The sequence below is a fragment of the Trichosurus vulpecula genome, chromosome 2, assembly GCF_011100635.1.
Source record: "Trichosurus vulpecula isolate mTriVul1 chromosome 2, mTriVul1.pri, whole genome shotgun sequence".
NCBI lineage: Eukaryota > Metazoa > Chordata > Mammalia > Diprotodontia > Phalangeridae > Trichosurus > Trichosurus vulpecula.
In genome coordinates, this window is record NC_050574.1 from 162996324 (window position 1) to 163008671 (window position 12348).

General features: G+C 37.0%; 1 protein-coding gene across 1 annotated transcript; it reads right to left on the reverse strand.

Annotated features, from left to right (window-relative positions):
- Window positions 1–2963: 2963 nt before the first annotated feature.
- LOC118836834 (olfactory receptor 8B3-like) lies at window positions 2964–4253 on the reverse strand. The gene has a single exon (XM_036743986.1). It carries the CDS (start codon window positions 4041–4043, stop codon window positions 2964–2966), a length of 1080 nt encoding a protein of 359 aa, XP_036599881.1. The 5' UTR covers window positions 4044–4253.
- Between the last annotated feature and the right edge of the window lie 8095 nt (window positions 4254–12348).

The following is a 12348-nucleotide window of genomic DNA, read 5'->3' on the forward strand; positions in this document are numbered from 1 at the left end:
TCTTCTCTCTGTGTTGCCAACCAGAACAACTTTAATTACTTTTTCCACATCATGACCCTCCAAGTACTTAGGTAAACAGATAGACATCTGGCCCCTTTCAGTTTTCTTTTATACAAGTTAACATCACCAATTTCTTCAAGAAATCCTCCTATGACATCAATTTTCATGAAGGACAAATTGGAAAAAATTACATTCATAATTTATGTGAAACTGAGATACATTTATACAGACAGATATCCAAATTCCCCTTGACAAATTGTCAAACAATATTAATAAGCATCACAATATATTAAATAGAAATGAATGTTCAGCTACACTAATAATCAAGAAATTCAAAATAAAAGAAGTACTCCATATCTTACCACTAAAACTCTACACCAGCATTTCATTGTGGTTGTAGAGGTGAAACTGATTCTCCATAGGTTATGCCAGTAAGAAAAGGCTCTGGCAGGTCCCACCAAGCAGAAAAGCCATTGAACATAGACCTGTAATGAACTATATATCAGTTGTCCAAGGACTAACCTAGCCAACTACCAGAAAGCTCATCAACAGGTTGTATGGAGAATGATTGACTTTCTGGCCACACAACTTTTGAAGAGCATCTACTAAGTTATAATAGGATTGCAAATCTGCATCAGTGGAAGGAGTACTCCTGCCAATAAATTATAGCTCCTTTAAGTGTTGAAGTATAAATTATCACCTCATACTCAACTCATTTTCAAAAAGAAATAATTTTGGCATGGCTATGAAGAAACAGCTACACTAACATATTTCATATACATACACACACATATATTCATTTACAGCATATATACAAAATTAATGTAAGATGCTCTTGTGAGGGAAGGCAAAAATTGCTAGGAAAATTAGTAATGGATTCCTGTAGAAAGTGGCACTCAAAATGGGTTTAAGGAAACCAGGAATTATAAGAGTTTTGGGTAAGCATGGAGTACATATCAGGTAGCTTGAGTAGACAATGCAAACTGCCAAGATAAAAATGGAATGTCATTCGTCAAAGGCAAATAGGTCATAATTCATGGTATGGGGAGAGAGGTAACATCTAATAAATTGGAAAAGTAGGAAGAAGCCAGGTTGTAAAGAGTATTAAAAGCAAAACATATTTTCAAAATTTGGTGTCTTCCAACTCTTTCATTTAACTTCTCATAATAAATGTCATGGGACAGAAAAATAAAAATGCTTTTTTCAATCCTGGTTATTCAGTCAATTTGACAAAGGGAAGGAAACTTCCTTCAGGAAAGGTACTTAAGTCAAATCACTTTGCTCTAATCCCTTACTTGTTGTAACTTTTTTTTTACTTTCTTTTTGGAGGGGGAAGGCAGGGCAATTGGGGTTAAGTGACTTGCCCAAGATCACAGAGCTAGTAAGTGTGTCAAGTGTCTGAGGCCGGATTTGAACTCAGGTCTCCCGACTCCAGGGCCGGTGCTCTATTCACTGTGCCACCTAGCTGACCCATATTGTAACTTTTTATAAGAATCTTTCCTACTAGCAATTGTCTCCAAGGAATAAAAATGTTTTTCCTCAAAACAAATATCATAGTTGTCAATTTCCCATCATATTCTAGTTGTAAATAGACTGCCATTAATATTACACTGGGAATGTATAATTACTCTTCTGAGCCACCGCAGCAATATGTTTACTGTGGGAGTAGAACATCTGCATCACTTTCAATAGAGGCAGCTATGCGTAGATGCATAAAGGATTCAGTTGGGGAATAAGTGAAACGAAATTACTGTGGGTTTTCAGGTTGGGGACAAATTATGCTTTGTGTCCTCACCCAATTTTTGTTAAAATCTTGGCATAAAGGAGTAGCTAGGTGCTGCAGTAGATAGAGCACCAGCCCTGAGGTCAGGAGGACCTGAGTTCAAATCTAGCTTCAGACTAGACACTTGACATTTACTACCAGTGTGACCCTGGGAAAGTCATTTAACCCCAATTGCCCCACCCAAAAACCCACAAAGAAACAAAAAAAATAAATAAAATCTTGAGAGAAGAACAAACAACAAAACTGCAATAACAAAAAGGATTGTGAAGTAAGTGATGTTCAATTTGTTGGGTGTAGGGTGGGGGGTACATGAGGACGTTGAATCATATCTATGTCATTTGGACATTTTATTACTATTTCCTAGAAAGCTACATTCATGTTAACTAGGCAGCTTTTGGCCATCAAAATTTACCATCCTTTGAGAGGGGAAGGATAGAGAGACCAAGAAGGAGCAGCCTGCTGGTGAGTCTCTCCTAACATCAGCCCATCCTTCATTCTGCCACCAAATTGATCCCTCTCCCACTTTGATCTGTGTGTATGTGTGTGTGTGTGTGTGTGTGTGTGTGTGTGTGTGTGAGTGATTAAAGGGGCCATTCTATGTCTTACTTCTTAAAGAGACCTATTCACCGAATGGGCATTACCTCACTCAAAGTGAGAACCTGAAAAGACACTAGCCTAAAATGGCCAGGGTCTCCCAATGCATCTTGAGCCACCTACTGTCATCCTGATAGATATCTGGCCACTGGACCCAGATGCCTCTGGAGGACAAAGTGAGGCTGATAACCATCTTGCACAGCCCTCACTCACTCAAATCAAAGTCAACTAGAAGACATGTCATCATCTCCATGATGTCATTGTCCTCTTAAAGAAGGAAGGACAAACACAACAACAGCATTAATAAATTGCTTCCATATTTACAAATGAAAAATCTGAAGTCCACTAAGGTTAAAGGACTTGCCCAATGTCACAGGGAAAGAACACCGAGGATTAAAACCCTAATCCTCTTACTCTAAAACCAGCACACCATTCACTGCCTCTTTAAACCAAAGGAAGTAAGTCTTATTGGCAGAATGTTGGGCATTAGAGAACGAAGAGAAAAGAATTTGGATAGAGTCCTTCCTGAGAAAATTTAATTAATCAAGGGAAAAAAGGAACTTTAGGCCCATGAATTCAAATCAGATTATGAAAATCTTATTCCAGTTCTGGAAAACATTCTTCTCCCCAAAGTTTTCGTCAAGGCAGCCTGAACATCTTTAGTCCTCAGACTATAAATGAGGGGGTTTAGCATGGGCCCCACATTTGTGTAAAAGATTGAAGCTACTTTACCCTGGTCTACAGATCCTGATGAAGAGGGCTGGAGAAATGTAAATGAAGCAGACCCAAAGAAAAGAGTGATCACAATTATGTGGGAGCTGCAGGTGCTGAAGGCTTTGGACCTGCCTTCACTGGAGCTGATGTTCAGGATGCTGGACAGGATCAGAGCATAAGAGGTGAAGATGGTGACACTAGGCACTGTGATGTTAATGCTCACAACAATGAAAACAACCAGCTCGTTGACATAGGTGCTGGTGCAAGAGAGCTGGAGGAGGGGAAGTATGTCACACATGTAGTGGTTTATGATGTTAGCATCACAGAAGGAGAGTCTTAGCATGCATCCAGTGTGGGCCATGGCACCAGCAAACCCCATTACATATGCTCCACCCAACAGCCATGAACACACCTGATTAGACATAGTAACATTATACAGCAATGGATTACAGATGGCAACATAACGATCATAAGCCATTATTGTCAACACATAGCATTCAGAAATAACAAAAAAGGAGTAGAAATAAAGCTGAGCCATGCACCCTGAATAAGAGATGATGTTTTTCATTAGGACAAAATTCATCAACATTTTGGGAGTAAAGACAGAGGAGTAGAAGAGATCTATGAAAGATAAATTGAAGAGGAAATAGTACATAGGAGTGTGAAGCTGAGAATTCATCCTGATTAAGATGATCAATCCCAGGTTTCCCATTATTGTGATCACATAGGTCCCCATAAACAGGAGGAATAGGGGTAGCTGAAGCGCTGGTTGATCTGTTAAGCCTGCAAGGATGAACTCAGTCACTGAAGAGGCATTTTCCAAAGCCATTCTCCTCTTGAGAGATCTGAGAAGAGAAAAATCACAATAGAAGCAAAATAAGCTCAATGAACCCTCTTCCCCAGTTATGAAAAAGGACCAATTCTGGAAGTCTTTGGAAACCATCATCACCATGCTATGAAGGTTCTGTTTTTATTATTCCCAAGATATCCTGGGATTTTGACTGAGCTGAGTAATAGTCTCCAGGAGCTGAACAACTGCATAAAACTGTTCCTGATTTCCCCCGTGGAGTAACACTTGAACTTCCTCACATCCCAAAGCAAAAGGAAATCAGGAAAATAACAGTACTTTCCCCCATCCTCCACAATACCTCTCTGCTGGTCACCTCAGGTAAATACTTTACCTACTGTCCTCATCTAAGAGCTGAAATTACATCTCACAGGGGTTCTACAAATGCCGATAGTCAGCGTTTTATTATTAGCATTAGTTATATTAATTGTTAGTATTATTACTTATAATATTATCAGTAGTAAAATAATAGTTACAAGCATTGCTATAGTGCCAATTATGTGTCAGACACTCCCCTAAATCCTTTACAAATATTGCATCATTTGATCTCACAACAACACTTGGAAGTGTTGTGTAGAAAATAAAAGTGAGACGAGACCTGGGTTCAAGGTAAATTTAAGTATGGATTTATTGGCCAAGGGTGCAACTACCTGGAGTATACACCCAAATCAGGCAGTCCTGAACTGAGGGACTCCAAGGCTTATAAAGGCAAAAACCACAATCACACAATTAGGGAGGGTGCCTAGCAGAAGCAATGACATACAGAAGCAAAGAACAGTTATTGGTTAAATCTATAGCTCAGGGCTAATTTTGGTAATATGATGCAAGGGTACAGGGGTACAACCATCCTGTGAGAAGGGGGTCCCTCCCAGGGTGGTGAGCTTCCTAGAACAGGGTGGAGGGTACAAGGTGGAGGGACATGAGGCAAGGGGCAGTGGAATTCCCCAGAACAGGCCGGGGTCATGTTCTGGGTAAAGGGTGGAGGACCTCTGTACCCCCTGCTTGGTCAGCTATGTTCTGGCTGGAGGGACCTAGCTTGGTCAGCAGAACAGTTGCACCATAACTCAGGGTGTGGGGACCCTATGTGGTGACAGGGTGGTCCTTCCTTAAAATGAACTTGGGCTGATCCTTGTATATAATGCTGTTGAAATGCTGATTCAAGTGAAAAGGGGCTTCAGGGGACTAGCCTTCGGCAATCTACCCAGAACTATGCCATAAGCTGTTTCAAGCCATTACAGGGTGTAGGACAAGGACAAAAACAAGAATATAAAGGGGATTAAATGGTGGGCTCAAAGGGGATTAATGGTGGGCTTCATTTGGGTGTAACAGAAGTAGGTGCTATTATTATATACAAGGTATAACTGAGGAAATTCAAGCAGAGATAAAGTGGTATTACTCAAGGTCACACAGATAGTGAGTACCTGAGTTGAATTTGAACTCAAGTCTTTCTGATTCAAATCCCAGGGTTCTATTTACTACACTTTCCCTCAGTATAGGGTTCTAAAGAAGTATGGGACTAATGGTAACAAGAGCCCCACTTTCTTTGCACATTCTCTTCTCCACTCTCACCTAGACTATACTAAAAGTCCAATAAATGATTCAGTGACAGAGGTCAAGGATATGATTTTATGGAATCCTAATATCTCCTGACGGGCAAGACAGAGAGGGAAAAACAGCAGTAAAAATCAAAATGTGTTACACACTCACCCTTCTCACGCCTAGGCATTTCACTATTGGTCCTTACTGCTTTTCAGCACCTGCATTACGAAGGAGAAATTTTTCTGATAAGGGTGATCAGAAATTCTCTGATACATTGGTATTAACATTTCTACTGAGGCAATCAGAGCACACACCTCAACCTCTGAATTGACTTGGGAGATGTTTTGAGCTATAAAGATCACAAGTTTTTTCTGTGACTTCACCTGGACGATCTGCTCCAACTGTAGGATAAGAAATAATACCTACAGATGTCACCAGAGTCAACAGGTGATAGGAAACTGAAGGCTTTATTCTAGATATGAAAATCTCATGGAACCAATTGGAAACACAGGATACAGCAAGTTATCTCCTTGGGAACAGACTCTTCAGGGAGAAGGAATTACAAAGTCCATGTTTACACACTATACCACAGAGCTTATTTTTTCTCTTAAGACATTCAATCCTCTAATCAACCTTTAACTTCACACAAGGGATTGTTGATTCCCAGACTCTTCCACTTCCTTCCCCAATTTTCCTTTCTCACCTTGGTTCTAACTGAGAATTTCTCTCTGAAACAATGTCTTATGCAAATCCCATCACTAGAACTATTCTAGGAGATTCAGAGAATAAAGGTAAAGTATGAGATCAAAGGGTTAGGAACCCTAACTTAGTTCTCAAGGGGATACATGGGAGCTTGAGAAGTCTATATGCTTCTGTCAACATGGAATCAGGATAGTTAAAGAAACTTGTTCTACTTCTGTTGGGAAAAAAATATTCCCTCCACCATCTGTAATACTAAAAAAGGCACATTAATGTTTTAAAGAAGTTAGACCCTCCACCCTTGTGCACCATTTGGATACATGGGAGTTTGTGTTAACTACATGCATGTACACCCACATTGGACTTGCTTCTCTAGGTATACATTGCATACATCCACCCCCACATCCCAACAAATTATAAGTTCCTTATAACAAAACTCTTGTTTTGCTTTTTGAATAAATAAAGGAATGTATACATAAAGGAAGAGGTAAAATTGGGGTATCAGTCATTGTGCTCTTTGATGAGAGTAGGATAGCAATAATCCCCATATTGTGATGCTTCCTCTCTTACTATGCACCCCATCATGGTTCCTAAAGAAAACTTTTAAAGCACTTATTTAACCCCAATTAAAGACCTAAATAAAAATTCTGAAAAAAAAAACAAACAAGAGAATACCAAAAATGAAAACAAAAAAACTTGCCGAATTAGTAAATGACTAAGAACTATTGAATAAAAAATAGATAAACTAATGTCTAGTTTATTATTAAAAGAAAGTGTAAATTCCAATTACCCAGGACCAAGAATGAGAAGGGAGAAACAAAAACCAATTAAAAGGGAATAAAGGAAATTATTAAGAATTATTGGGTCTAATTAGATGCCAATAAAACTGAAAATTTAAATTAAATGGATGAATGCTTTTAAAATATAAGAAGATCAGATCAATGAAATAACAGAGAATTTAAATAACCTAATATCAGAAGAATGAGTTGAATGAGCCATTAATTAGCTCCAAGAGAAAAGTTCAAGGACTATGTGGATTTATAATTGAATTCTATCAAACATTCAAAAAACAATTAATTCTAATATTACACAAACATTTTAAAAAACAGGAAAAGAAAGAATCCTACTAAATTGCCCCTATGATAAAAATATGGTCATGACATCTAAATCATAAAGACTCAAAACAGAAAAAAAGAGAATAGACTAATATCTTTAATGAACAATATAAAAATTTAATTAAAATGTTAGTGACAAAGAAGGCTACAGCAGCATATAAAAATGATTACATCTTATTATCAACTGGGATTTATACCAGAAATGAAGGTTGATTCAAGATTAAGAAAACTATAAACACAAAATATCATGTTAATAACAATAATAAAGTTTTTATTATTATATCCCTCAATGAAGAAAACAGTTTTGACAAAATACAACACCCTTTTCTATTTTTAAAAGTTCAATACCATATGGTAATAAATAGATTCCTCCTCAATATAGTAAGAAATCACTATCTAAAATGAAGAGGTCTAACTATATATAAAATAAGAATAAACTAGAGATTTTATACTAAAATCAGGGGTAAAACAAGGATGTCCATTATTCACCACTATTCTTTAATATAGAAATACTAGCCTTAGGAATAAAAAAGAAAAATAAAATAGGGAATTAGTGAAAGGCACAAGAAATAAAATTATCACATGCATATAAGATAATGGTTTAGAGAATCACCAAGAGTCAACTAAAATTTTAATCCTGACAATAAATTCAGCAAAGTACCAGAATGTAAAATAAATGGTCAACATTTCTGCATGTTACTAAAAATCTCAGCAGGAAGAAATAGAAAGTCAAGAGGACCTGAGCCTCAGGCTCAAATCCAGCCTCAGACACTTGACACTTACAATCTGTGTGACCCTGGGCAAGTCACTTATTCCTGATTCAAGGAAGGAAGGAAGGGAGGGAGGGAGGGAGGGAGGAAGGAAGGAAGAAAGGAAGGAAGGAAGGAAGGAAGGAAGGAAGGATGGAAGAATGGAAGGAAGGAAGGTGATACTTGCAACTCCAAAGAATTCTATCACTATAAGGGCAATTAGGAGTATAAATACAGGGCATATGTGTGAGTTGAATATGATGGGAGATATCTTTAAAAAATAAATAAAATTATGGGGTGAGAAAGAGGAATGCACTGAGAGAAGAGGAAGGGAAAGGTAAAATGGGATAAATTATCTCACATAAAAGAGACATAAAAGAACTTTTTTATACTGGAGAGGAAAATGGAGAGTAAGAAGAGGGAGAATGCTCTCATTGGAATTGGCTCAAAGAGGAAATGACATACGCATTCAGTTGGGCACAGAAATTGATCTTACCATATAAGAAAGTAGGAGGGAAAAGGATAAGAGAAGAGGGGAGGACCAAAAGAAGAGAGAGCTGAAGGGAGAGGAGGGAAGCAAAACACTTTTGAGGATAGACAGGGTAAAAGGAGAGAGAGAATAGGATAAAGGGGTCGGAATAAGATAGAAGAAAACACACAGTTAATAATCATAACTGTGGAAAAAAATTCTAAATCAAATTTCTCTGGTAAAAGCCTCCTTTCTCAAATATATAGAGAACAGAATCAAATTTATATAAATACAAGTCATTCCCTAATGGATAAATGGTCAAAGGTTATGAACAGGCAGTATTCAGACAAAGAAATCAAACTTATCTAGTCATACGAAAAATGCTCTAAATCATTATTCATTAGAAAAATACAAATTAAAACAATTCTAAGATACAACTCAATACCTATCAGATTGGCTAATATGAAAGAAAATGAAAATGACAAATTTTGGAAAAGATGTAGAAAAATTGAGACACTAAGGCACTGTTTGGGTGGCTAGGTGATGCAATGGACAGAGTGTAAGACCTAAAGCAGAAAGAATCATCTTCCTGAGTTCAAATCTGGCTTCAGATGCTTACTATGTGACCCTGGGCAAGTTACTTAACCCTGTTTGCCTCAATTCCTCATCTGTAAAATGAGTTGGAGAAGGAAATGACAAACTGCTCAAGTATCTTTGCCAAGAAAACCCCAAATGGGGTCACAAAGAGTCAGACATAACTGAAACAACTGAATAACAACAAAAATACGATGTTGGTGGATGAAAAGTGCTATCCACCTCCAGAGAAAGAACTGATGGAGTCTGTATGTAGAATGAACTATACTTTTTTACGTTTATTTTAATTGGGGTTTTTTTGGTTGATAATATGGAAATATGTTTTGCATCACTGCACATGTGTAAGCTAAATCAAAAGGCTTGCCTTCTCAAAGAGTGGGGAGAGAGGGGGTGGGAAGTGAGAAAATCTGGAACTCAAAATTTTAAAAAAATTGTTAAAAATTGCTATATATTTGCCATCTTTTATGTGCCAGGCACTGTGCTACATACTGGGGATACAAAGTAAGACAAAAAGGAGCTCCCTACTCTCAAGGATCTTACATTTTAATAAGGGAGATAATATGCAAACATCTGTGTACATATAATATGTATACAGTGTAAATGGAGGGTAATCTCAGAGGGAAGTAGTAGATGCTTATAGTTGGTATTTAATAAATGCTCGTTTCTTGGGGCAAAAATGAGCTGCAAGAATGTATAACTAAGAGCCTTGTACATTCTAAAATAGTGTTTACCAAGACACTGAGTTCCTTTCTCTATCACAAACATTCCCAGTCAAAGTACCTGTTGGAGGGAGAGGGGAGGACTTATGTAGTATAGATGTGATTTCTATGATGATTTGTCTGACAACTGATTATGAAAACTATGGAATTGTATGTATTAAAGTTATATATTTACATCAACTTAGCAGCAACAGTCACCTGAATTTAAAGGAGTTTTCTTTTTGGCTTAGACATTACTATACAGTGCTTTAAGATATCCAGGCCAATAGTGCCCTTATTTTTCTGGGTTTTGAGTAAACTGGCATGTATTCATGCTATGTGTGAAGCTAATGTGATTATTTTCTTCATTTCCATTTTTACATCAAAATACATCTGAACTAGAAAGGAAAAGAAGAAAAAATGTTGAATGAATGCTTGTGGAAAAACATCTTATGTACCTAATAAGTAATTTATTGTTATTTAGAATTAACTATTATTACACATGGAAAAACAATCATACTTTTCTCTGATTTGTTTGGAATTTGTTATGTGAGATAGAACGGTAACTTGATTTGCTCTGAATTTTAAATTTAGGTGTAAGTGACTGTTTTTAAGACAAGACTCTACCATTCAAGGGAAAATGCCAAGAGCTGCTAAAAGGGAGTGGCAATTGGAAAAGCTATAGGTGGATGTAGATAATTGGGAAGGTTGAGAAGATGTCCTTATGAAGATAATGGTAGTATTCTCTTGACTCAGTTTCCCCACTGGGCTATTTCCTTTCTGAACAGCAATATTCTCCACATGGTTGATTTTGTACCTGGTTTTGATGCCCTGTGAATAATGCCACACTCTGCTGCATGATCGGCTATTCCAAAAGTCATATATAATTTATACCTGAAATCAGAGTTAAAGGAATTTTGTCCTGGTATAACTATGGTAGGTTAGGCAGTGACTTTGGGCTTAGGTCTGATCTTAGCGCCCTGATCTGTTACAACCATGTCTTTCCTTCTTCCATAGCAACTTTCTCTGGCCATGGCAGAACTGAAAATCTTTTATACTGGATCATATTGTTACAATCATCAAGCCTCTCTGAACTACTATAATAGGATGCAAGTATCAAGGACCCTATTGCTTTGACTTTATTATATTGAATTTATGACCAGCAATTGTCAATGTCCTAGCCTACACAATTAAGACAAACCAGTTCTTAGACTTAAGGTCTCCTTGCTCATTGGTTTAATGGTTAAATATTAATATATATTATTAGGTCTCTGCAGTATCACATCTTTCCTGACTGATATGATTCTGACATATATCCTCAAAAGGAGGATATGATAAAGATATGATGCTATAAAGATGCAAAAGTTTTAATTTTAGTGGGTTAGTAAATTTAACTTTGGGAAAGGCAACAGGACTAGACTTTCCACTTGAGATCCACTTGGCTTTCAAATGTTTTCCATTGGGTAAGGAATATACTAACAAGACTATGATAACTATAATACCTTATTATTAACCATATAACTTCAACTTTTGTGCCAGTGAAAAACAATGGAAAAGGCCAAGTAAAGATGATGGTCCTAAATTATACAGTTTCAATTTTATCCTGGAGATAATAGGGGACTACTGAATTTTTTCAGGTCCATTTTTAATATCCACAGAATCCTACCCATTAAAATGCCTATATACATAGGCTTTGGATGTTTTATTGTCTTTATTATTTTAAAGGTCTCAACTTGGATTGAGGTTTTGACATATAGAATTGTTTCAATTAGTTGTCAACAAACTTTTACATCTTGGTTATTTTTCTGTTCAGATCTCTCTGACAATATCAATAGATGCTAGAACTTATTTTGCAAAGTCAGATGCTCAGCGATTCTTGTTTTCAGATTCTTCCTCCAGCCTATCAGTAGCATTATCTATACCACATACAAGATTCCAATAAAAATAAAAAGCACAAGTCATATACCGATGCTGAAGTTTTGAAAATTTGAGCAGAGTTGCAGGTAGCTTAGTTTGTTCTTCCTATAGTTCTGATGTTTATGAGATTATCACCATAAAAAGTGAACTGGCTCTCACCACATGAACTAATTATTGGAAGGCCATTGTGATTAAGTTTTGTAAGGCCCGAACAAATCATATTAAGTTATATCACTAGCAGACTTAAGCATCATTAAAGTGGCTTAGAACATGAAAAAAAATGAATCAATTGAAAGAAACACCTCTTAATATCTACCCTAGAAAGAAGGTCCATTTTCCAGGTACTGTTAACAACTGACACCCCAATTAAATACATCAAGATGCTGATTTAGGGATAGATACGTCAGAGTTTGAGCCAAACAAACTAGATAATTTGTGGGCAATGAACAAGGACAGATCTTGACAAAGAATTTCCAAGGGAAAATATTTTCCAGAAGCAGATGATTTCATAGAGCAGATGGCTAAATCCAAGATGACAGAGAAGAAACTCACTGTTTAAATGGATATTAAATGGGGGTGGAGCCAAGATAGCTGCAGGAAAGCAGGGACTGGCTTAAGCTCCCTGCCCCC